This window comes from Tursiops truncatus, chromosome 21 (assembly GCF_011762595.2).
Source record: "Tursiops truncatus isolate mTurTru1 chromosome 21, mTurTru1.mat.Y, whole genome shotgun sequence".
Classification (NCBI taxonomy): Eukaryota; Metazoa; Chordata; class Mammalia; order Artiodactyla; family Delphinidae; genus Tursiops; species Tursiops truncatus.
Genome location: NC_047054.1, coordinates 14,264,084 through 14,291,365, shown reverse-complemented (window position 1 = coordinate 14,291,365; position 27,282 = coordinate 14,264,084). Strand labels below are relative to the sequence as shown.

General features: G+C 40.0%; 1 protein-coding gene across 4 annotated transcripts in view; it reads left to right on the top strand.

Moving 5' to 3' along the window:
- Nucleotides 1-27,282, top strand: part of FAT1 (FAT atypical cadherin 1) — a 120,036-nt gene that overhangs the window by 73,825 nt on the left and 18,929 nt on the right. For all 4 annotated transcript variants that reach the window (XM_019921435.3, XM_019921436.3, XM_033848944.2 and 1 more), the window contains exons 5-15: nt 1,518-1,847; nt 2,209-2,419; nt 4,643-4,782; nt 9,299-9,574; nt 9,702-9,912; nt 15,606-19,673; nt 20,237-20,433; nt 22,920-23,073; nt 23,875-24,108; nt 25,184-25,573; nt 26,847-27,061. In XM_019921435.3, the coding sequence (XP_019776994.2) occupies nt 1,518-1,847; nt 2,209-2,419; nt 4,643-4,782; nt 9,299-9,574; nt 9,702-9,912; nt 15,606-19,673; nt 20,237-20,433; nt 22,920-23,073; nt 23,875-24,108; nt 25,184-25,573; nt 26,847-27,061 (6,426 nt within the window). The remainder of the gene's footprint in view (nt 1-1,517; nt 1,848-2,208; nt 2,420-4,642; nt 4,783-9,298; nt 9,575-9,701; nt 9,913-15,605; nt 19,674-20,236; nt 20,434-22,919; nt 23,074-23,874; nt 24,109-25,183; nt 25,574-26,846; nt 27,062-27,282) is intronic.

Sequence of the window (27,282 nt, the reverse complement as noted above, 5' to 3'; positions counted from 1 at the left end):
AACAGTGGCGTCCTGCTGCGGCTCCCTCACCGTGATTAGAACTGCACTACTACACACCTGCTAATTGTCCGCCTCACTCCGGAGCCCTCTCTTCTCAATGAATATCAAAGGCTGGGTGGGAGCAGGTATAAGATACTTAGGACTTGGAAGATGATATTAAGATATTGATAGGAAATAAGATTCGTTTACATATCATGTATGTTTCTCTGTAGCCCTTTTGTGGTAATTTATTTGAGGGCCCGTGTTGGCATTGATTTGACTGTCTTAAAGAAGAGAGTATTTTTAGTATAATGTTAAAAGCTCTGTCGCCCGGCTGCTACTTATGGAACCCAAACGGAGGAAACGATTTGACGAATGCTACAAAGCGTAGTACTTGGTTGTATTTCTCTTTAATTTTTCTTTTTTCTAACGATCACATGAAAACTGATCAAAAGGAAATGTTTTGAGAGGTTAAAATTAAAATAGTAATTATAATTTTGAGAGTTTGGGAAGGCAAATCACGTGCTTTAATTAAAGCGGCTACTTTACTTAAGTACTCTTGACAAGTACCATGAAGATACATTCATTCCCACTTTTATAAACAACAGAATTTGCACCTGCCAAGCTTCAGAAAGAACATAGTTCCACAGAAAACTTAAGTCTACTTTAATGTTTTTAGCATTTCATTAATTCACTTGGGATGACGTGGTGAGGGGAGTAACTCTGGCCGTCCCTTTTAATGTGCACACTGAACTGAAAATGAACATTGGATCTGAGGGTGAAATGGTTTCTCATGCATTCAGAAGCATTCACCAGCATAACCCTCAAGAATCTCAGATCTTCATTCCTAAAATGAATACATGAATAATCTACTTAGAATAAAAGTTACTTTACATTTCTTTTACTGAAAATCTCATTTAATAAGTTGGTCTTAAATTTAAATGTTTATGTTCACCCTACCAAACATGGGAATCTTCTGTACAAGAAAAGAGAGAGCCAGGCAAAATAAAATGATGATTGCTAGTATTAAAAGGCCTGCTACTTAGCATGTATTTTAATCGGATGATTTAACTTATTTTATTGACGAAGCTTAAAAATGACAGTTTTTAAATGCAGTATGTGAAGATTTTATTTTTAAGCATGTACAAGAGGACTCTAAATATTTAAAAGCAAAATCTTCATGTATCTCTTCCTTCGCTTAAAAATACTGAGTTTTTGAGAGCTTAACGTTTACAGTTAGGGCGTGTGAGGAAGAGGGGTGACGGGTAAGGAGAGAGCGAGGGCTCAGAGCCGGTGCTTTCCTAGCCCCTGGCCTCCCCCCGGCCTGCCCCCAGTCCCTTTGTGAAAATGGAGAGGTTGCCCTGCCCCCTCACAGGGCTGTGGTCGGAGTGAGGAATCGGTACGTGTCCATAGTGCTGTGTGAATTGCAGAGGTTTATAGAAAAGGTGATTGTCATTAGGAAGAAGACATTCACTTTTTATACAGTATATTTTAAAAACATTTCTTGATGTTATTTTTTTTTTTTTTAAAAAAAACAGGTTACAGTGACAGACAATGGTAGTCCCCCCAAGTCAACCATTGCAAGAGTAATTGTGAAGATCCTTGATGAAAATGACAACAAGCCTCAGTTCCTGCAGAAGTTCTACAAAATCAGACTCCCAGAGCGGGAAAAACCAGAACGAGAAAGAAATACCAAGCGCGAGCCTTTATATCGTGTTATAGCTACAGACAAAGATGAAGGTCCCAATGCAGAAATCTCCTATAGCATTGAAGAGGGAGATGAACATGGCAAATTTTTTATTGAGCCAAAAACTGGAGTGGTTTTGTCCAAGAAGTTTTCTGGAGCTGGAGAATATGATATTCTTTCAGTGAGTGAAGATCTAGTCTTTGAATTTCTTCCATAATTTGACCGTTAATCTAGTCTTATGTCTCTCATAACTTTCTCTCTATTCAGTAAAATGGCCTCAGTGCTGTACCTGACAATGGGAAGTATGGGTTTGCTTTTCCCTTTTTTAGTTGTCATTCTCGTTATCTATGTTGAGTATGGCATAAAAAGGTTGCCCTTTTTATCAGGCATTAAATGGAATATGGAATTAACATGGAATATATACCGCACAGATATTAAATGTTTGAAATTGGTTCAGTTTCAGACCAAACCAATCAATGCTTCATTTATGGGATGCAACTTTTCATTTGCTGTTTTTTATCCCCTCTGCCCATATTTTATAGATTAAGGCAGTTGATAATGGTCGCCCCCAAAAGTCATCAACCACTCGACTCCATATTGAATGGATCTCCAAACCCAAACCGTCCCTGGAGCCAATTTCATTTGAAGAATCATTTTTTACCTTTACTGTAATGGAAAGCGATCCAGTTGCTCACATGATTGGAGTAATAGCTGTTGAGCCTCCAGGCATACCTCTTTGGTTTGACATCATTGGTAAGCTGCATGACGGTTTTCATCATCCTTGTATAGATCACACTGAGGGGAACCCGCCTCTGGTTTTCTGATTTGGGGGCATATCTCAGAATTTAAAATTGGGAGTAAGACCTATAAGTGGAGAATTTGTTTTAAACTGCAGTATTTTGCTTGCATAATTTTTCACTATATCCAACATATATTAAACTTGTTTAAAATAGGTGCTCTGTATGTACCTTATTAATATAAAAATAAAGTTTTTAAAAGTGTACCAAAGAGATACAGAGAAATCTGAATGTTTGGTCTAAAAGCACAGCTTCTTAATTTTTCCTCTTGATACATAACATATAGCACATAACTATTTTTAGTGATTATGATTTGAATGTTTAAAATAACTATGCCTACGTGATTGTCGCATGTCAGTATTTTATAGGGAATATGCTTAAAATTTATAAGTTATAAAGGATAGTGTCAACTGTGGCTTTTTAAGTTTGATTTACCTCATTTTCAGTAGAAAGCAGGCTTCACTAGATTAAATCACCCTGTGATAAAAATTATATGCCTAAGCCAATTCTTTTTTTTCTGTCATTGAATTTAGCTAGATATTGAATGTAATACAACGTACTTAAAACAATTTCACATTAGACTTTGGCGTCTTAGTTTTATAATTCTTATTTCTTCACAGTATTTTAATTACAAGTATATTTAAAATCAAAAGTACGTGTTCGGGTTATCTTTGGTTGGAACCCAATATCCCTTTTCCCTCTTCACCCCGGAGCCCTCCTGCCCCAGTTGCTGTCTCAGCGGGTTGAAGCCGCAGGGACCACAGGGCGCAGGGGTTCGGGCTCTACCTCTTGAACTTTCTAGACAGCTGGGCTGTTTTCCCTACTTTGGTCTTTGTATGAAATTGTTTATGTTATAAACACCTACGAAACCATTACAGTTTAGTTTTAAATGAACAAAAAAAGATTCTTTTCATAGTTAACTGCAGTCAGAATAGTTTGCTTGCTGTCCAGTAACTCCTATCGCATTTCCAGATGGGCAGACTGCGGCTGCGCAGCATCTAACCTCACGTGTAGACTGACTGCCTTTGGAACCACTTTGATTGATTGCTCTCCTTGTTCTGTGCTTGCCTTCCATGCTTGCTTCTTTTTGGCTGTGCCAGGAGACACATTTGCTAGAGAAGTGTTTTACGTCTTTCAGATGACTTGTGACCTGAACTGTACAGCAGAAGGTATCTGCTGAGATCACATAATTTGCCTCAGATTATGAGATCTAAAGAAAAGCATCCATTTTTCAAACTTTTTTCTTTCCAGTGACCATCTTTCATTGCTTTTTCTTTTCATAGTGGGCCCATGGTCGTCTGTTCCAACTGCAAACATTCTGACTTTCCATATATCCCTAGATCCTTATTTTTAGATTTAACTGAAGACTGTTTTGTGTGTGTGCTGTTTTGCTTTTTGGTTGGATTTAGTAATAGAACTTCATCATGATGTTTAGACTTTATTTTCATTCCATTCCATTTCATTGATATAAGTATCTCACATTCAGTGGCTTTGAAGAGAGTTTATCTGGAATATGATGGGGAATGCATTTGGATAACGTTAGTAGCACAGAAACCTTTTTTCATTAAGCTTTGTGTATGACAGCAATGGGAAAAATTTTCAAATAGTGAAAATTCTCAACTAGTAAGAGTCCGGACTAACCAGTGATAACTACCACAATTTTTTTTTTCCAGAGTTAACATTTGTTTTTAATAGCTATTTCATTAGAGCAATATGCTCAAATCGTCACACAATTTTTTTTTTAGTAAATTTTTAAATGGCCAACTTTTTGGTTACTAAATGATATGAAATGTAGCTACTGAGATATAAGTTAAAGAGGTATTCAGAACCCTTGAAAAAACAAACTGAAAGTAATTCATTGGTAGTATTAGAAACGTTTTTGTTGTTGTTTGCAGAGTTGCTTCCTTGCTTCCTCTCATTTAGTAGCTTCCTCGGCAGTTATGGCTCAGCTTTTTTTTCTTTCTAGTAAGCCAGCATTGTCTTTCCAGTTGGTCCTTCTTTTCTGGTCTTTCAAAATGAAAGCTCTTTGGAATCACTTTGACCAATATATCAGAAATTTTTCTTTCTTTCTTCGTTTATTTTTAAAACTGCCATTAAAAACTAGAAAGCCACAAAATAAATGACAAATTTTCATCCCGTGACCTGTTTTTACTTTAACGTTTGTCCTAACTTAAACTAGGTGGCAACTATGATAGTCACTTTGATGTGGACAAGGGCACTGGAACCATCATTATTGCCAAACCTCTTGATGCAGAACAAAAATCAAACTACAATCTCACAGTCGAGGCTACAGATGGAACCACCACTATACTGACTCAGGTAGGCAAATTGCTGATGATACAGTGTTCTGATCTAAGTGTCCACAGGCAATATGAGCAATTGATTCTGCCCTCTGAGGTTCTCAGATCAGAAGTTACTATTTTGATATAGTTTATGCACATGTACACAGCAAGGATTTTTATTTAGGGAATGAAATATCACTGCAAATCCTGTTTCAGGTTTTGAATGTAATTAACCAGTTTTGAAAACTTTGAAAGAAGACAAAAAAAAAAAAACACGTTATGCCATCAAAATCGTTTATTTTTACGCTCATTTTGAATTGTACTAGTATAAAGTATATCACTGTCAAGGGTGACTTGTCCAAGTCATTTGCATTAAAACTGGTTAAAGTGATTAATTATCTTTTAAAACACTTTTTCAGGTTTTTTCCCCCCTTGACTGCCTTAGGCTGTGTAAAATAACTGATAAAACTGTTCTATTCCTTTAAATATCTTTATTCCTATCTGATGATTAAGACATGGTCCGATTACTGGCATTTCAAATTGAAATGTCAGAACCCTATAAATTACATTTAAGTTCTGTTCTTTCTTATCAGCTTCTCTGATTCAGAGTGGGGGCTGTTTGAGAACTTCTTAAATACTTGCTGTGTGCCAGGTATTGTTCTAGAAGCTGAGTAGTAAGAAACAAAATCCTGCCCTCTTGGAGTTTACATTACAATGATAAAGCCAAAGCCTTGTGTTTAATGTGCTGTGTGTGAAAAGTAAAAGGAAGAAATTAAATGTTAGAGGATAAAATGCTTCTGAATTCCAATTTCCTATCTTTAGATTATACTATTTTAAATCTTAAGACAGATCATTTACTAAATCATTTAGTTGCATTGAAGAATAAAAATTAGTCTGTGATGCCTTTTCAATTAATAAATGAATAGATAATTTAAAGTCAGTTGTGAAATGACCTTATTTCTTTGTCCAAATGCTTGTGATTTTTAATGTATTTAAAATTGATAATATGAATCATGCTTTGGGGTCATTTTGAGGTTGTCACGTAAAAGTACCAGCACAGTATTAAAATTTCAGCCTTGTCAGTAACTGTTCTCATTGTAGAAACTAGACTTTAGAGCATGAAAATGAGAAGAAAAGCATCAAGAATTGTAATAAATTGAACAGGGTAATTCTGAAAGGTTAAAGAGTGTAACTGTATGTAGATCAGTTCAAGTAATTGACTAACCAGAAGTCTAGCAAAGGAAACTTAATAACCAGTAGAAATGACCCTCTGTGCCAAGCCTTCTCATTACTAAAGATGATATATCTACCTGTAGCATTTATCACTTACTACATAACTCACAGTAAGTGTAGTTTTCATTAGTATAGTTAAGAGCTTAGTATGAAATACGGTGACTAAAATTCCCATAAAACCCAGTAAATATATTCTCTCAGGGACACAGAATTTCTTCAATTTCAATGCTTCGGGCATACTTCTGTAACTTAGTTTGAGTCATTTTCAGAGGGTCTTGATAATATCCTAGTGAATTGCTGGCAGGGAGAGGTAGAGTATCAGAGAGCGGTCCAGATCCCAGGCTGACCTGTCCAGGTGTGGGTCATTAGGGAACAATGACCAGTAATTAGGTTTTGATTTCCAGTCTGGGGCTGAGAACAGGGAGATAGGAATCTGAGTGGGAGGAGAGCAGCAAATACCAGCTGAAGAGGGACACAGAGATCAGAACCCAGCTGACAGGCACTGGAACACAGCAGGTAGATTCCTGTTTGTAGGTGAAACTCAGGAACCAGCGGAACAGGTTTTGCCGCATCACGGTCGGTAGCAGCAGGTGTCAGATCTGAGGTTTGGAGAGTGTTTTCCGTTAAGCCAGAGAGCATCCTCCCAGAGGGGAGTAGTAGCGGAGGATGGTGATGTAACTGCCAGTGCTCTGTTGAAGCAGCTTTCCTTGCTTTGTTGTCCTGCTGTTTCCGCTGAGGATGTTGCCCAATATTAAATCACGTCACTTTGCTTTATCTGTTATCTCAAGGTAACTTACCAAATCCAGTTCACATTTTTTCCCTTTCTTTGAAACAGCGTTGCTTTCCTGTTTTCTTTCAGTTTCTCTGGAACATCAGCATTGCATACTCTGGAGCAGGCCACTTTGTTTGAATCGGGGCTCTGCCTCTTACTCCTATGCATGGGCAGGTGGCCATGGCCCTCTGTGCTTCCATTTCTCCTCTGGAAAATGGGCACAGCGACTTGGCCCTCATAGGACAAAGTGAGACGACACTCGGGTGCTGGCCCCTCAGGCCCTCAGGCCCGTCCCCCGTGAGCGCTCCCTGCGTGCTCCCCGTTGCACATCAGCACTGGTTTGGGCTCCTGTCCCCCTGCTTGGCACTGAGTCACCTTCCTGTCTCCATTCTCTGTCTCTGCGATTCATCCTGCACTGCCTGCCAACTAGCACGGTCTTCCTGACTGGGAGGAGGACGGAAGGTGATTTGCTCCCATCAGACAGTTCAGAGCACACAGGCCACACAGTTCTCAGCCTCTGCTTGGGAGCCAGGCTCTGCTCTCGGACCCCACCTTCTCCCTGTTCCTTTTCTTTGTCACCCCCGGTTTAGGGTCCTCCTCTGAGGTGTCTGAGAGACAGGATGTTCCCTTCCACCCTCGCCTTCACATCTCTGACTGAGCTTTTCCTCCTACCCCAGTATACGTTCATCTGCCAACCTAAAACCTGTGCAAGCAGAGCTTGTCTCCTCCTCGAAAGCTTCCTAAATGGCCTGCACCACCTCTGGACTCCTGAAAACTTCCTTGATAACATAGGAAACCTGTATGTACAAGGCATTGCCCAGTGAGGTTGAAAGCTTCAGGGGGCAGGGGTGCTCCATACTTCTTTACACCCTCCTTAAATGCAGCAAGTGCCGAGCATGGACGTGCCCGGGAAATATGTGTCAGTTGAACTGCTTTATCAAAGAGGGTTGTTCTTACTTCAGCTGTTCACATTTAGGTGGGGTCAGTTGATCTTGGAGCAGGATTAAACTGCGTTTGCCCAACACTCCTTCCATGAGAAAATAAATTTTAAATGTGTAGTGGAGGGACTTTCCTGGTGGCACAGTGGTTGGGAGTCCGCCTGCCGACGCAGGGGACGTGTGTTCGAGCCCTGGTCTGGGAAGATCCCACATGCTGCGGAGCAACTGAGCCTGTGCACCACAACTGCGAAGCCCACGTGCCACAACTGCTGAAGCCCGCACGCCTAGAGCCCGTGCTCTGCAGCAGGGGAGGCCGCTGCAATGAGAAGCCCATGCACCTCAATGGAGACCAAACGCAGACAAAAATTTAAAAAAAACAAAATTGTGTAGTGGAAATGAATATGTAGTGATTTAATTTATAGAAATTATCTTTATAGCCTTTGCTTCTGGATCATCATTGACCTTTCAAAGTGAGGCATCTGTAGTTTTAAATGTTTACATAACTTTCACATAAACCCTTTCTGTGGTTTGGTGGATACATTTAGTGTTCATATAGTTTAATGTTACAGATCCACCGCTGAGGTCTCAGTATTCTAGGAGAACGGTGGTATTGTCTTCATGGAAAGGCCTCTAGTCCGTGTTCTTGGCCCCGTGTGGTTAACACGCCACCCTCCCCCATGCGGTACTAGGACTTTGGCCTCCTGTGCCATTCGGACTAGTGAGGTTTGTTCCATATGAGCTAGTGAAGCTCATGTTTCTTGTTTATAACTGTGACCATCTTTTACAATTGTAGTGATTTCCATTATGCCTTATCCACATGTGTCTTTTCAATCTGAAAATTAATCTTCTTACTGTCAAGTTAAATTTTTTTTTTAATTTAACTTGGGACTGAGTTTTTAAATATCTTTTTTTTTCCTTTAAGGTTTTTATTTAATATTTATTTTATGACCTACTTAAGAGAATTCTCTCTCTTGAGTGTATTTAAATTGCTTTTAAGAAATAAATGTATTTACTATCTGTGCAGTTTTGTGATCACAAAAATATAAGGATTTTAAAGCACATTTCTCATTTTCCTTTTTATTCATAATATTGGTAGGGATTTGGAATCTCAAAGATTAGAACAAGAACTTCAGATACTGTGACCATTAAGCAGCACACGCACCTCAGTAGCTTGGTAGTTACAGGTGCAAATCTGATATAGGAAATCAGTCTTCTGTGAATCCTGTTAAGTAAATTCTTTATCTTTACATGAGCAATCTAGAAATTTCTGTGGAGACCTAAGAGAAATTAAGCCTGCATTTCAGAAAGAAATGTGTGTTACATTTGTGTGTGTGTTACATTTTTCTCTCGAAAATTAGTCTCAGGAATTTAGAAATGTTTTTATTATCTTATTCATATTTATATAGGTAATATGTCAATGAAAAATTTGAAAGATGTTTTTTATTCTGGATTTTGGTTGCTTTTATTTCTCATGTTCGAATTTCATTTTGCTCAAAAATTAGGGTGTTTTTTTTTCAGTGTGCATTTGATTTTTTTTCCCCTGATTCTTTAAATACTAAAACATCATGATTAGGAATATTATTGTTATGTGAGTAATTTTGTCATCACAGGTATTCATCAAAGTAATAGACACAAATGACCATCGTCCTCAGTTTTCTACATCAAAATATGAAGTTGTTATTCCTGAAGACACAGCACCAGAAACAGAAATTTTGCAAATCAGTGCTGTGGATAAAGATGAAAAAAACAAACTAATCTACACTCTGCAGAGCAGTATCGATCCTTTGAGTCTCAAGAAATTTCGCCTTGATCCTGCAACTGGCTCTCTCTATACGGCAGAAAAACTTGATCATGAAGCCATTCAGCAGCATGTTCTCACAGTCATGGTAGGGCTTTCTGCTCATCCTTCTGACACACTGTGTGGTTCCTGCAGGGTTCCATGTGATTGAGAGTGATCTTTAATCAATTTTAAGGAAAGCTTTAACAGGATCAATAATATGCTGATTCTTTTAGGTACGAGATCAAGATGTCCCTGTAAAGCGCAACTTTGCACGGATTGTTGTCAATGTCAGCGACACCAATGACCACGCCCCCTGGTTCACGAGCTCCTCCTACAAAGGGCGGGTTTATGAATCAGCAGCTGTCGGCTCAGTTGTGTTGCAGGTTACAGCTCTGGACAAGGACAAAGGGAAAAATGCTGAAGTGCTGTACTCTATCGAATCAGGTATTTTTGGAGCACTGCTTTTATAACTGCTTTTTTTTTTATAACTGTACTTTTTTTATAGGTTTATAACTTTGCACTTGTTAGAAAGTATGTTTTTTCTAAAATTAGTTCTAGACGTTGAAACATTTCTGTGTATCAAAACTGCTTAAATTGATAGCTACCATTTTACATGTTAGGAGAAAGAAAAAAAATTAACTTTTAATTCATTGGAAAGCAAAGCTAGAGAGTCCTAACTATGTTTGGGTAATGTTCTTGGAGATTCATAATATTAGCATAATTCAAGGCTCTGAGAAGTCCTGCAGTAAAGAAAACTTTATTTGACCGATTCAGGATTTCCAAAATGGTTTTAACCACACAATCGTTTTCCTCCATAAACTATGAAGTACTGTTAGGGTAAGGCTGGCCTAGTGATTTAACATTTTTCTTTTAGTCAGAGCATATCTTCTCTTGGGCAGAGCAGGAAACTCTGTGACAGAGTGCCAACTCATCCAGTTCTAATTGGGTCACGTCTCATAAAGGGTGTCCATGCCTCTCCTACCCCTTCCAGGCTTTGCTTTTCTGCCACTTTCACCCCCATGCATCTTTCACAGTTGCATTTCGTTCGTGGAATTGGGTTGGTACAGTAGGTCCCAGGGTTGGGACGAGGGCTTGAAGAAATGTTGAAAAGGCTAAGGGGCTTGCTGGAGTTGGGCAGGAGACAGCAAAGCAGGGAGACCAGCTGGAACTGTGCGCCTGGACAGCTCTGGGTGTGATAGGGCAAGAGGTCCAGAGCCTTGCTGGTGATTCCAAGAAGGAGGATCACCAGGAAACGGTGGTGACAAAGTGAAATGTTGTTCTGTTTTCTGTTTGATGCTGCTATTCACTCATTCATTTCTTTATTCCGTGGACTCTCATTTTATATGCCCGGTGCCCTGCTAGGAGCATTTGTACTTGTGCTTGATAGGTAGGGGTTACTATCGGTCCACAAATGTATGTGCTTGCAAAAGAATTCTGCCCCTGATTGAAACAGGGATCTGCTTTAGAGCATGTGATTTATTCAGTCAGAAATCATCTAGCTTTGGGACTTGCCCGACTCGTGCCAAATACTGTGAGTAAGTGATTAAATATCAAGAAGGCAGCTTCCAGTTTTCCATCTTTCTCAGTGCCATTGTCAGTACAAAGGTTAGACTCTTTCATTCTTTCTCTATAGTGATTTTAGAATATTGAGATCATACACTTAACTTTTTTTCTGTAAGTCCATACCGCTGCATATTTAGAAATTATGTATCTTTTCTAGGCATTAGAATTGATAGAGGTACAATTAACTGAAGATCATATAATCCAAAGCTGAGCAAGTGGAGAGTACTTCTTTGCTTTATCAATGTGTTTTATGTGGTTAAACTATTTTCATCTTAATATATTGGAAGTTTCATTTATTTCCCTGAAAATGACCAAGCGTAAGCCATCCCTCACAAATAAGACCTCATATACTGCCCGAGGTTGCAGTGTTAAAATGTGTTATAGTGTAGTTAGTGCCCTGAATAAAACTGATTTTTCCACTGGTTCAGAAATTTAACCATTAAAAAAGCGCATTCCATTTGTACGTGCCTGAGCACTTCAGTAAAATAGTTTTCCCCCCTGAGACAAACTTACTGGATTTGTGTAGGAGAAAATGTTAAACTTTCCCTTAGCTTTCACATAGTTTTCAGCAATTGGGCGTTTAAAATATGATTGTTGGTGCCTGACTGAAGGCATGCACATTCTTTAAATGCTTGTAATGACTGATGGGATTAGTAATTCGGTATTCCAAGAATGGAACTGTGTCTCCACTCAAAGAATAGATAATACCAAGGGCCTATTCTGATATAAACTCTGGGCTTCAAAGAAGATAATTGCATAGATTTGGTAATGTAAAAATCATGCTATACAGGTTACTTTATAGGAAACAGCTACCATTAAAATGCAGTAGAATTGTATGTGTGTAAATCTGTTGAATAGTAGGCACTATAAAATGGTCACACAGCCTTCATTCAACAGTGTATTCATAGTCACCTGCTTCTGACTTGTGTCAGATTGCATCTAATAAAGTTCAAAAGAGTAGTTACAAATTCAGGCTATAACACTGCATGATTAATTAGCAGCAATTTATGGAGCAAAAGGTTTGGTCTGATGAGGAGTCTTTAGGGAAAAAAGGAAGTAATTAAAGAATATTTTCAGTAATAATTGAGTTAGGGGTTAAGAGACACATCGGTGCCATACTCTGGGCTGTAGCGTTTTATTTATTTTTTTAAAGTAGATGATTGTTAATTCAAAACTGTCATAACCTCTGGAAATAGAAGACACTCCGTAAATATACTTATTGATTAGAATTGGTTTTCTTCCCCAAACTTATGTAAAATGTAATTGCAGTTGAAGCTTTACAGAGGTTGCCATTCTGTGGGGCAGTCAGCATCCACGGCATGTCCACCGTGGGAAGAGGCAGGTCCTGCGCACAGCTTTCTGACGTGCCCTTTGGGGTGTACATGTGTAATACAGTCATAGCTGACGAGCACACATTTGCATGTTTGTCCAGATAACTGCCTTGTTCATATGGAAAGAACAATTTAAAACTATTTAGAAATAACCAGTATCTCTCCTACAGTGAATGACTAAGGCCCCAACCTAGTACAGACTTCTGTCACTGCCCTATTAGTTTGTTCACAAATGCCATATGTATATTTCAATATTTGGTGAATGTGGCTATTACTAGATCAGACAAGGACACATTCAAGCCACTCAGCAGCCCTCAGTGTTGCCACATAAATATGGTGTTGCTTTCCATCTGCAAATCGGATGGTTTCTGCCGTAGTATATGTATTGATACAGGTAGGATCCATACACTGATTAACTAGCTGTGTTCCTGTGTAACCTTCTTGTTACCGTTGACAAGCTCAGAGCTGTCTTTATCAAAGTCGAGATACTGCAAGTAATAAAGAATGTTTTGAATGTCACATTGCTAATAAAAATTTTTTATCAGAGATTTCCAAATAGTCATGACACGTTCCTTTTGCTAATACTTTTAAATGAAGTGCCGCATCTAACAAGTGGTTGTTGGTAGTGATTGAAGTATAGCATAAATGCAGGGAAACAAAACCAAGTAGAAATATAAATATGGTACTTTAATGAATGTATTAATTTTTTTCAAGCTGCTGATCAACCTGTTTGGTATTTAATTTGTTTTCTTTCCATACATGTGTAAAAGTTGTTTCATTCAACAAACATTTGCTGAGTGTCTCCTATGTGTCAGGCATTTTTCTAGGCAGAGATGATAATATAATGAATCAAACAAGCCATGCTTAAGTGGAGCTTACATCCTAGTGGGAGAACAGATGAGAACAAGTGACAATACGTGCTGTAAAGAAAAAACAGAGTAATGGGACAGAAACAGCCATGCTGAATGGGGAGGTCAAGGAAGGCCTCACCACCACATTCTCTAAGAAGGAGGCATTTGGGCAAAACCTGAATGAATGAACGCGTGCATGGAGAGGCAGTGAGAATAGCTGGCGGAAGACTGTTCCAGGCAGGGACCCACCAAGCCCAGTGGTTCCGAGATGAGGATGTGCTCACTTGATTGAGGAGCCTTCTCATTGCAGATAAAATCCATTTATTCCTCCATGTGAGGCCTTGTGTATTTGAAGCTTTAAGATTTTCACTGTACAAAGTAAAAGAGAAATGCATCTAGATGACTGAATATAAAATACGGTAGGTCAGCTACTTTATTAGTACAGACATAGGGTAGTAAAGAGTGGGGATGAAGACAGTTGTCCAGAGGTTTTCACAGCCCCCCAAGCAGTCAACCAGTCACAGCTTTGGAAGTGGGGATGATGCAAAGGTAGCTGAGAAAGGACCTTGGAATCCCAATAACCAACTAAAACATAGTGGGGGAGAACTGGGGTCACTGGCGCTCGTAGGTACACACAGGCCGGAAATTAGTGTCTGCGAGGCCTGGCAGAGGCAGCATGACCTCGTTCGTGGGCCAGGGTTCGGCTCAGAGCTTCGTGGCCTGGAGACATTCTGGACCTCTGTCCTGTTGCAGGTTGAGGCACGGCCTTGGGGCCTGGACGCAGAGCCAGGCAGACTTAATGAAAACCAGACTGGGTCTGGCCTCAGAAAGAACTATCATGGATTTTTGGAAAATGTATTAAAGGAAGGAAATGAAAGCTGTAGAGGAAGTGTTTACTAGCAATGATGTGGAGGAAGGAGTGCTTGGTTGAACCCCTGGTTTGCAAGTCACAGCAAGTAATTCTGGTCTATGAAGGGCCGTGCTCGACTGCAGACCTCGAGGAACACAGAATTTGAGAAGGCGGTTAAGTGGCCAGTGGACTTTGTTTTGGGTAAAGTGTAATAGTTCAAATTTTCCAAGATTTAAAGAAAAGTATATTTTATAAAAGGGATTCTTTTTAATCACTGAATACATCATTTTTATTACTAAGAAACAAGTTATACGTTTTTCCACTATAAATTCCCTCTGATGAAAGAAAGAATTTTTAACTCCTAACAGATGCTACATTTTCAAGATTAAAGGAATTATCAGTAGGCATTCTTTCTTGTTCGAAGTTGTTTTCCCCTAAAATATGTCAAGTAAGCTTTTAAAGACTCAGGCATGGGGAGCTTCATGATCTTCTGCCTCAGCAAGTTCTGCGGCAGCTCCTCAGACTAGATCAATTCAGTTCTATGACTAGAATAAATGATTCTGGACTCTTTGTTTATAAAACAGAAAAGGGATGAAGGGTTCGTGGTTGGATCGAATCTGAGGACCCTCACACTGCCTTGATCTACCCAGAAAGAGAGTAAACTGCAGAACTGTAGTAAACTCCTGGTTTCAGGAAGAGCTCAAGTGGCACAAAACTATGGAATATTGTGGAGTTGCATTTGCAGCTAAATACATGTACATAACGTAGCTGGAAAATGTCTAAAGAAAAGCAAGTAAAACAATCTTAAGAGTTTTCAGCCTCAGCAATATTGACATTTTGCACCAGAAAGTTCTTTGCTGTGGGGCTGTCCTGTGCAGTGTAGTATGTTTAGCAGCATCCCTGGCCTCTACTCACTAGAGGTTAGGAGCACCCTCTCCCCACAAGTAGTGGTCACCAAAAAGGGGTCCAGACACGGCTGAATGTCCCTCTGGGTGAAAGCACCTCCAGTTGAGAACCACTCACCTAGAAATTAAATTGACCTGAAAAAATTCAGGGGATATTACTGAAATCTTGGAAAAAACCCATAAAGTGGGGCAGAGTACACACAGGCTTACTCATCAAGTCCCCGAATGCGTAAAATAAGGGCCAACTCTATTTAAGATTGTTAAATTTAATTGAAGTCTTCCCTTTTCATAGTGGGTAAGATTCTTGAGAGTTTGCAAGTGATAAATAAATATATTCCAAAGGGGTTTTGAGGGACTCTTGGAGATGATTAACTAAACTCTTTTATGGAAGGATAACCAGATCCTTCCACAACACATTCCTGATTGAACCAGAGAGAGTGACGTTTGGCTTTAGGTACAGAGTGATATTACTTCTGTTTCTTTTCATAATCTATAGACAAAACAGAAAAGTTTGCCCTTAGAGTAGATAAAAATGAAACAAATCGAAAAAATGAGACAAATTGAATAAAACAAGTTCCATTCGAATATTGATAGGCCCTTGTATTTTTCTCTAACATGCTTTTTTCTCTCCTCCCAGGAAACATTGGAAATTCTTTTACAATTGATCCCATCTTGGGCTGTATAAAAACTGCCAAAGAATTAGATCGAAGTAACCAAGTGGAATATGACTTAATGGTAAAAGCTATAGATAAAGGCAGCCCACCAATGAGTGAAATCACTTCTGTGTGTATCTTTGTCACCATCGCTGACAACGCCTCTCCCAAGTTTACATCAAAAGAGTATTCTGTTGAAATTAGTGAAACTATCAGCATTGGGAGTTTCGTCGGAATGGTTACAGCCCATAGTCAGTCATCAGTGGTATATGAAATAAAAGATGGAAATATAGCTGATGCCTTTGATATTAATCCACATTCCGGAAGTATCATCACTCAGAAAGCTTTGGATTTTGAAACTTTGCCCATTTATACATTGACAATACAAGGAACTAACATGGCTGGTTTGTCTACGAATACAACCGTTCTAGTGCATCTGCAGGATGAAAATGACAACTTGCCAGTTTTTACGCAGGCAGAATATACGGGGCTCATTAGCGAATCAGCTTCAATTCACAGTGTGGTCCTAACAGACAGGAATGTCCCATTAGTTATTCGAGCCACTGATGCTGATAAAGAATCAAATGCTTTGCTTGTTTATCACATTGTTGAACCAGCTATACACAAATATTTTACTGTTGATTCCAGCACTGGTGCTATTCACACAGTACTAAGTTTGGACTATGAACAAACAAGTACTTTTCACTTCACTGTACAAGTTCATGACATGGGAACACCATGTTTATTTGCTGAATATGCAGCCAACGTGACTATCCATGTTATTGACATTAATGACTGCCCTCCTGTGTTCTCCACATCATTGTATGAAGCATCTCTTTTGTTGCCAACATACAAAGGAGTCAAGGTCATTACAGTAAATGCTACAGATGCTGATTCAAGCGCACTGTCACAGTTAATGTACTCCATCACCGAAGGCAACATCGGGGAGAAGTTCTTAATGGACCACAAGACTGGTACTATAACTGTACAAAACACAACTCAGTTGAGGAGCCGCTATGAGTTAACTGTCAGGGCCTCTGATGGCAGATTTGCAAGCTTAACCTCTGTGAAAATTAACGTGAAAGAAAGCAAAGAAAGTCAGCTGAAGTTTACCCAAGATTTCTACTCTGTGGTAGTGAAAGAGAATTCTACTGAAGCCAGAAGATTAGCTGTCATAACTGCTATCGGTAATCCAATCAACGAGCCCCTGTTTTATCACATCCTCAACCCAGATCGCAGATTCAAAATCAGCCGCACGTCTGGAGTTCTGTCGACCACTGGCATACCGTTTGATCGGGAACAGCAGGAGACCTTTGACGTGGTAGTGGAAGTGACACAAGAACGCAAGCCTTCAGCAGTGGCCCGTGTCATTGTAAAGGTCATCGTCGAAGACCAGAATGATAATGCACCGGTGTTTGTCAACCTGCCTTACTACGCCGTCGTTAAAGTGGATACCGCCGTGGGCCATGTTATTCGCTACGTGACAGCCATCGACAGAGATGGCGGCAGGAACGGGGAAGTGCACTACTACCTCAAGGAACACCACGAACACTTCCAAATTGGAGCCTCAGGGGAAATTTCACTGAAAAAACAGTTTGAACCTGACACCTTAAATAAAGAATATCTTGTCACGGTGGTTGCAAAAGATGGAGGAAACCCGGCTTTTTCGGCTGAAGTCATGGTTCCCATCACCGTTATGAACAAAGCCATGCCTGTGTTTGAAAAGCCTTTCTACAGCACCGAGATTCCAGAGAACGTCCAGGTGCACAGCCCCGTTGTCCACGTACAAGCCAACAGTCCAGAGGGCTTGAAAGTGTTCTATAGCATCACAGATGGCGATCCTTTCAGCCAGTTTACTATTAACTTCAACACCGGAGTTATCAATGTCATAGCGCCTCTGGACTTTGAGTCCCACCCAGCATATAAACTGAGCATCCGAGCGACTGACTCCTTGACCGGTGCTCACGCCGAGGTCTTTGTGGACGTAATCGTGGAAGACGTCAACGACAACCCTCCCGTGTTTGCCCAGCAGTCCTATGCCACCACCCTGTCCGAGGCATCTGTAATTGGCACATCCGTGGTTCAAGTCAGAGCAACAGATTCTGACTCAGAACCAAACAGAGGGATTTCATACCATATGTTTGGGAATCATAGCAAGAGTCATGATCATTTTCACATAGACAGCAGCACTGGCCTCATTTCCCTGGTTAGGACTTTGGATTTTGAGCAGTTCCAGCAGCACAAGATTTTTGTAAGGGCTGTTGATGGCGGCATGCCTCCTCTGAGCAGCGAAGTGGTTGTCACAGTGGATGTCACCGACCTCAACGATCACCCACCCCTATTTGACCAACAGGTTTATGAAGCCAGAATTAGCGAGCACGCTGCCCATGGGCATTTTGTGAGCTGTGTCAAAGCCTATGATGCGGACAGTTCAGACATAGACAAGTTGGAATATTCCATTCTGTCTGGCAATGATCATAAGAATTTTGTCATTGACAGCAGGACGGGGATCATCACGCTCTCCAACTTGCGCCGGCACGCCCTGAAGCCATCGTACACCCTTCAGGTTTCTGTGTCTGACGGAGTTTTTAGGAGTTCAGCTCAGGTTCATGTGAGTGTGATTGGAGGCAATTTGCACAGTCCCATTTTTCTTCAGAACGAATATGAAGTGGAGCTTGCTGAAAATGCTCCCTTGCACACCCTGGTGACCGAGGTTAAAGCAACTGATGGGGATTCGGGTATTTACGGTCATGTTACCTACCATATTGTAAATGACTTTGCCAAAGACAGGTTTTACACAAATGAGAGAGGACAGATCTTTACTTTAGAAAAACTTGATCGAGAAACCCCAGTGGAAAAAGTAATCCCAGTCCGTTTCATGGCCAAGGACACTGGTGGAAAAGTTGCTTTCTGCACCATTAACGTCATCCTTACAGATGACAACGACAATGCACCACAGTTTCGAGCAACCAAGTTTGAGGTGAATATTGGATCCAATGCTCCCAAAGGGACGTCGGTCATCAAAGTCCTTGCCAGTGACGCTGATGAGGGATCCAATGCCGACATCACCTATGCCATTGAAGCAGATTCTGAAGGCGTTAAAGAGAATTTGGAAATTAACAGACTGTCTGGCATAATAACTACAAAAGAAAGCTTAATTGGCTTAGAAAACGAGGTCTTCACTTTCTTTGTCAGAGCTGTGGATAATGGGTCTCCACCCAAAGAATCTGTTGTTCCCGTCTACGTTAAAGTACTTCCACCAGAAATGCGGCTTCCAAGGTTTTCAGAACCATTTTACACCTATACAGTTTCAGAAGACGTTCCTATTGGAACAGAAATAGATCTCATTCGAGCAGAGCATAGCGAGACTGTCCTTTACAGCCTAGTCAAAGGGAATACTCCAGAGAGCAACAGAGATGAGTTCTTTGTGATCGACAGACAGAGTGGGAGACTGAAACTGGAGAAGGGTCTGGACCATGAGACAACTAAGTGGTACCAGTTTTCCGTACTTGCCAGGTGCACTCACGATGACTATGAGGTGGTGGCTTCTGTAGATGTTAGTATCCAAGTGAAAGATGCAAATGATAACAGCCCTGTCTTGGAGTCTAGTCCATATGAGGCATTTACTGTTGAAAACCTGCCAGGGGGAAGCAGAGTCATCCAGATCAGGGCGTCTGATCTAGATTCAGGAACCAATGGCCAAGTTATGTATAGTCTAGATCAGTCACAAAGTGTAGAAGTCATCGAATCTTTCACCATTAACATGGAAACAGGATGGATTACAACCCTAAAGGAACTTGACCACGAAGAGAGAGACAGTTATCAGATTAAGGTGGTTGCATCAGACCATGGTGAAAAGGTTCAGCTCTCCTCCACAGCCATTGTGGATGTTACTGTCGCCGATGTCAACGATAGTCCCCCACGGTTCACAGCAGAGATTTATAAAGGGACTGTGAGTGAAGATGATCCACCAGGGGGCGTAATTGCCATCCTGAGTACCACGGATGCTGATTCTGAAGAGATCAACAGACAAGTTACATATTACATAACAGGTAACGTGTTTAAAGTGAATGGTTTAATTTAAAATTAAGTTGTATTAGAAGTATAAATTCTGAGATATGTATTTTATCGAAATTGAGAGTTGAAGGGACGATTTTAGTATATCTAAAATAAGTAGAAATAACATCTCTTAAGCTATGTTTCAAGTTTTTTGCCTGAGCAAAGCCAGTAGTTGTTTCATTAGGCTGATTTTGATGATTCATTCTGTTGATCTTTATACACTGTATAAAAAAGATATTATAATTTTAAAAATCTATAGTTTCAGTATAGGCTAAAATGTTTACTGATCGTCTTGAAATTTTATTTGGCTTAATGCTGCGTTTAAATACACATTTTAGTGCTGCTTTCTTTGGTTTTTGGGTTTTTTGAGGGTTTTGGGTGGGAGGGGTTAGTGAATGGGAAAGCTAATAAAATTAATTTAAGTGTAATTACTTTCTTTAAAACTTAATTCTTTTGAATCATAGTATTATATATCTTTTGTACAATTTATTTCTCCTGTTATTCCTTTTATTATTTCAACAAATTTGACTGTCATCTCCTTCCATTGATTTAATAGGAGGGGATCCTTTGGGGCAGTTTGCTATTGAAAATATACAGAATGAATGGAAGGTCTATGTGAAGAAACCTCTAGATAGGGAAAAAAGGGACAATTATCTTCTGACTATCACAGCAACTGATGGGACCTTCTCATCAAAAGCTATAGTTGAAGTCAAAGTCCTTGATGCAAATGACAACAGTCCCATTTGTGAAAAGGTAGGATGCTCTTTAAGTCTATATATTATGAATTCAGATTTCTTTCTTAAACCTTTCAGAAGGACTGTCACGTGGTGCTGTAGAGTAGTTCAAATGTGTTTCATGTTGTAATCTCTTAATGTTTAAGTCGAGGTGAGGGTTAAATGGGGCAAGAGTTGCATTAGCTTCAGAACTACTTTTGGGGGATGCTAAATAGCTTAAAAACCTAGTTCAAAATACTGTGAATTGCTGACAGGATTACAGTTGTATATAAGCGTTGCTCTGTTACGTTTTCATGAAAGATTCCCTTCATTTGGGGGTGAGGTAGCTCTGTTCTGCACCAAGAGACCGTATTTTGGGCCCTTGCTCTTGTACACGCTAGGGGAACCCAGAGGTGAAGCGTGTGGCTTCTGCCCCTGTGGAGCCCACCGTTTAACAGGAGGACAAAATGCACGCCAGGGAAGAGCTGCGCCACCTGAGGTTGCTCAGTGAGGGCGGGAGTTGTCCCCGGAACTGGAGGATGAGGAAAAGCTCAGCCTTTGGGAGGTGGTGATGAGATCACCAAGAGTGGAAACGGAAGGGCATTGGGGCCGGAGGGTAAACTGGGTGAGAGGGGCTATGGAGGGCGTTCCAGGGAGCTGGGACTCCACGAATCCTTCCTTACGTGAAAGGTGGAGATGGCGTACTCCAGGAGTTCCTGAGAGAAGCTGAGTCTGGTAGCATTGTTTCCATTTAGCTGAGGAAGTGTGAAAGTGGGGATAACAGGCAGTGGACTGAGGCACAGGGAACGGAAGGATGAAAGATGCTGTGACGGGAAAAGCAGTGGCACTTGGTCCTGCCTGGCCGTGACATCGCGACAAGCATGTTAGTTAAGTCAAGGTTGATTTTAGGTTTCCTACAGGAGTGTTTGGGAGAAAGACCACAGATGAGCCTGGAGCGGGAATTGGTTTTAGAGGAAGCATGCTGAATTCCACTTTAGATTTGTTCAGTTTAAGATCACGGGACGTTCAGTTGAATGTGTTTTTATAGTCATTTAGAGTTAGCGAGATGGAGGATGGGTGTGTGAACTTGGCAGCTTGGGTGGATAACTGCTGACTGCATTCGCTTGAGAGGATAATAGCAAGGAGGGAAAGAGTAGAGACAGGTATCCCCCTAGAGAGAAAGAAGGCGGAAGGAAGAGAGCGCAGATACCAGCACAGTGTAGTTGAGAGCAAAGGAGGGGAGAACTTTTAGGAGGCGGGATGGCCAGCAGAGGTGTGACAGAGATAAAAAGCGGACTGAGTGAAACAGACCATTGGGTTCTGTGACTGGCTTGGAGATGGTGGTCCCAGTGCAGTGATGTGGGTGGACGCCTGGTTTCAGGAGATTAAAGGGTGTTAACAAGGAGATAGATCTGGCCAGTGACGAAAGTTGGGAGTAAAAAGTAGGAAGAAGAGTGTGGTAGGTAAAGGGAAGGCTGGGTCAGGGAGCAGGTGACTTGGAAGGGGGCGGGGAGGTGGAGAGCGCCGCAGTGGGCATGAGCTGTGTGTAGCTGGACGGGCAGAGGGGCAGAGCTCTCCGGGAAATGGATACGAATAATTCAGCTGGGGGGAGAGCGGGACTTCTGAGGGGTGAGGAGTTCATTCCAATCCATGGTTTTGGTGACAGTGGTTTATGGAAGGAGGATTCTGTGTGTGCGTGCGTGTGTATGTATCTTATAGAAACTAAATGTGTGTGTTTTTCAACACTTTTCCTTTCACCTTTGGTATTAATTAGGACACTAGATCATTCGGAATCATCAGTATTACAAAATATCCTGTTTCATGAGTCATAGTTCACCTAAAATTGAGCTCATATTAAGAAAATATATTTAACAACGTCTTATCTGTTTGTCTTATGTTTTGGTGTACGACATGGATTTCTAAATATTTGGAACTGGAAAACAACCGTTCACTGTGTTTGAGAATCAGGTCAGATTTGAAGAGAGACGGGGTGGAGCAGGGCAGAAGAGAGCCCTGGCCTGAGCATCACTTGCCCCCCTCCCAGGAGGCCTTGGATAACCTTTGTTTTCTCCCGTGTCATGAGGCTCACTTCTCTCCCAAATGCAGTTACTTGGTGGTGTTTTAACAGTGATTGCAAACAATAAATTCCTGTGTTGGAAATTAGACGTAATGTATCAGGCTTGTATTCTCTCTCATTTTTAGGTAAAAATGGAGTGTTATGTGTATTTTCTCATAAGAATTTAAATTAAATTAAATATGAAACCAAATCAAAGGCAAAGTATTCAGAATTCTGTAGGTTAAATGTCAGGTCAGACTCTTTCAGCATATGGGGTTGTTAACTGTTATATGAATCATCTCTGTTTTAAATGTTTTGTAAGAAAAATAGTTTTGAAAGCTCCTTGGATTTTAGTTTTAGTCATTTCCCATGTGTTCTGTGACCAAAGGTAAATGATTTCTGTTACTCCCTTGGCAGTCATGTTACCTTTTAATGTTTTATGTTAACAGTATTGTTTAAAATCTTTGTAGACTTTATATTCCGACACGATTCCAGAAGATGCCTTTCCTGGGAAATTGATCACGCAGGTCTCTGCTACAGATGCAGATATCCGTTCCAATGCCGAAATTACTTACACATTATTTGGTCCAGGTGCAGAAAAATTCAAACTAAATCCAGACACAGGTAAAGGTAGAGTTTGGGGCAAAACTAATTGTGTTCCAGCAAAGTCACGCGTGGGTGGTTTTGGATCACACGGAAAATTTGAAATGACAGTTTGTTCTTGTAAAATTTACTCTCCTGCTACAAAAATGGCATCTTTTAGAAATGCAAACAGCAATTCAATGTGTAAAATTTGGGGTGAGATAAAAAACAGCAACAATCACCTACTTGAACCGAGGATTTAAAATTTATGTTTTTTTATATCACCTTTTTAAAAAAAAAAAACTCAGAAGTTAAAGTGTATCTCAAACTTTCTGCTTTATCCATTTTACATATAGTTTGTTTGCTTGAATTTGTGACCATAAATTTATAATTTAGTGTATTCATTAAAATGATGAGTGGTGTTTTACTTTAAACCTCTAGGACTTTCTCTTTCAATTTGTATTTTGTTAAAATTGGGGGTCAAGTAACAGTTTTCTATTAAGCTCCCCCCAAATTAATGATAAACATGTGAATCTAATTTTTGAGTCAATTTTAAAATGTTTTCAATTTGGTAAATTGGCAGCTCTTTTGCTTTTGGGCATCATATATAATGCGAGAGGTCCTGACCTGGAGAGCTTTAAGGCTTAGAGCTAGCACCTGGCAGGGTTTGAAACCCTCCAGCTCTGAGGGCTCCCACAGCTGCTGACTCTGTCACTAATAAAATTGTTCTCCAGAGGAAGACTGTTATTCAGATTTTCTCAATGTAAGAGAAAAGGGGAAGAAAGATGTGCTCTTGCAGTCACATCTTAAATTTCAAGTGAGCCCATTTATTTTTGTTTTTAGGTGAACTGAAAACATTAGCCCCCCTTGACCGCGAGGACCAGGCAACCTATAATCTGCTGGTCAAGGCCACGGATGGAGGGGGAAGATTCTGTCAAGCTGATATTGTGCTCACGTTAGAGGATGTGAATGATAACGCCCCCGAATTCTCTGCCGATCCTTACACCATCACCGTGTTTGAAAACACAGAGCCTGGCACGCTCCTGACAAGGGTACAGGCCACGGATGTGGATGCAGGTATCGCCCAAGTGATGCTTTTGCCTTCAAACTGTGCACTGTTACCTGAGGAGGAGCCTATTTTAGAGCACTGTTCCACATTCAGCCCCTCTGATGACCCCTACCTCATGCATGTTGAATAACTCACCATTGTCATGCTACCGTTAAAAATCGTGTTAGCATTAAAAATGGAATGAAATCTTCAGAATAAGAAACTCTTTTTTTTTTTTTTTTTTTTTTGCGATACGCGGGCCTTTCACTGATGTGGCCTCTCCCGTTGCGGAGCGCAGGCCCAGCGGCCATGACTCACGGGCCCAGCCGCTCCGCGGCATGTGGGATCCTCCCGGACCGGGGCACGAACCCATGTCCCCTGCATTGGCAGGCGGACTCTCAACCACCGCGCCACCAGGGAAGCCCAATGAACTCATTTTTAATGAATATTTGAAGTCTCAAAATTGTGCCCGGTGAACTTACTGTTGTAAAGTATCTGTGGTACCCCTAAAATTCTGCTTAGTGATGAGATAAACTGATCTTTATGTCCCATTGAATTAATTAGTGAAGTGTTATTTTTTGTGAATAAAGCATTAGTGACAAAGAGATTTAGTATCATAGGAACATAACAGAAGAAAACGATATATTGTTATAGTTTTACAGACCTTTCCAATTTTTTATAGAGAAAATAAGACTCTAAGGTATATATTCATAGCATTTTGATAGCAGAGAATAAAAATAACTTCTTCAGTCATTCTAACACTGAAGAATCAGAAGAATACCAAAAATGTTACTTTTCAAATAAATTTTTGTTACTGAAGCTAAATAACAAATAGGCTTTATTTTTAAAGATCTGCTGGCTGTTAGAGCATAAGTTCCTGTATAACGTAGTCTGAAAAAGCCAGATGACTATGAAATTATATTTGTTTTAACTCAACAAATTGCTCATTTTAAAGTTTACATTTTTAAGGTCATAGTCATAAGAATTTTTAAATACTGTATATTGGCATTTTCCCTTTTTCATATGTGTGCTGGATTTAAAAAAAAATAATTTGTTTACGTTTCTTGAAGTAAAACATTCTGACGTGATGTCATGTCTTGACAGGACTGAATCGGAAGGTATCCTACTCACTGATTAACTCTGCTGATGGACAGTTCTCCATTAATGAATTATCTGGAATCATTCAGTTAGAAAAGCCTTTGGATAGAGAACTACAGGCAGTATACACTCTAACTTTGAAAGCTGTAGATCATGGTTTGCCAAGAAGGTTGACAGCTACCGGCACTGTTGTTGTATCCGTTTTGGATATAAATGACAACCCACCCGTGTTTGAATACCGTGAATATGGTGCCACAGTGTCTGAGGATGTTCTCATTGGAACAGAAGTTCTTCAAGTGTATGCAGCAAGTAGGGACATTGAAGCAAATGCAGAAATCACCTACTCGATAATAAGTGGAAACGAACATGGGAAATTCAGCATAGATTCTAAATCAGGTAACCTACCATGCAAATGAGAGGAAGCCCTTTATTCTGCAAAAAACGGCTAGATTGCTCAGCACTTCACCTGGTACAAAAACAGGTCATACCTTGTCAATAGATACTCTAAAAGAGAAGACCCAAGTTTTCTTTGTATTGTTATCATCAGTGGGATTCAGAGTGGTTTAGAAGACTTTAAACTATAGTTCTACATAATAAAATACATTTCTGGCTTATCCATTATAACTATAAGCAAATTAACTTTAAATAGAAAATTAAAACATCATACTCTAGTAATTTAGTAAAAATATAAGGTGTCATAAATCAGTAAAGGTAAAGAATTGAAGATGGTAGAAGATTTTGCAGAACGACTCCTTTTTATGGCCCACGTAGATCTCATGCGAAGTAGCTTCCCAGGTGAAACAGCAGTTTCGACCTCTTTGACCTTAGTTTCAGTAGGGGACATCTGATAATTCATTAAATTGATCTCTTCATTACGCTAGTTACAGACAACCGTCGAAGTACTTGGACCGAGTCACTTACTGAGTGACCGCCGACAAGGTCAGAAGTCATTGGCGCTATTGACTCTGGCTGCATAAATACTTTTTGTAGTCTTGTTAATCTGTCATCTAAAATAGGTGTAAGTAAATTGCTCTGTAAAAAATTGCTCCATTCCAACTGTATTTAATTGTATGTGGCTTTCAACTGAAGGGTAGGTGTGTGATGATGCTGTTTTAAAATGTATTTTTAGCATACATAAAATTTTAGCATATCATAAAATTGTTATTTTTAGGGCTCTTTATGTAGGGTAGACTATAAGGAAGTTAAAAGGAAAAACGTTAAAGGAATTATTAAATCAAAAAGTGACGGGATATAAATAGTTATTCTGGAGATTTTTTAAAAGGATGTACATTTCTGTAAAAGAAAAAGTATGAGAAGGAAAAGGAAATGAAAAGCCAAAGAACAGAATTTTTGTGTTTTCTGTTTCATTAAAGTCTGTAGTAAACTATCATTGAAAAGAGATAAGAAATGTTATCATTTTTATAGCAGGGAGACATAAGGAGTACTGACTAGGAAAGCAATTCACATATCACAAAGAGTGTCAGGAAAGTAATTAAGAGAAATAAATAAGGTTCCAAGGATGGGCAAATTCATGTTTTAATTGTTGAATTAAGAAATTAGAAACCATACATAAATGGTAAGTAAACTATTGAACTGAAAATTTTAGCCATAGGAGGAGAATGTGGTGGCATTTTAAAGCACTGGAAAGTAATTTTGATTTTCTGTTCAGGGGCCATATTTATCATTGAGAATCTGGACTATGAAAGCTCTCATGAGTATTACCTGACGGTAGAAGCCACTGATGGGGGCACACCTTCACTGAGTGATGTTGCCACTGTGAACATCAACGTAACAGACATCAATGACAACACCCCAGTGTTCAGCCAAGACACCTACACGGCAGTGATCAGTGAAGATGCTGTTTTTGAACAGTCTGTCATTACAGTGCGTACCTCTTCCCCTACAGCCTTCTTCTGGGTCTGTGCAAGAATTTTTAGTGAGATTGATCCAGTTTTTGTAGTGGCCTTACTTGAAAATATTGATAATTTGAAGATAGGGCAATGTCTTTTGCTAGCCTCTTTAGTTACTGACTCTATTATAAGTGATTGCCTTAACACAAACTAGCTGTTGATATCAGACATTTGCTTAGTCGACTTCTGTCCCTC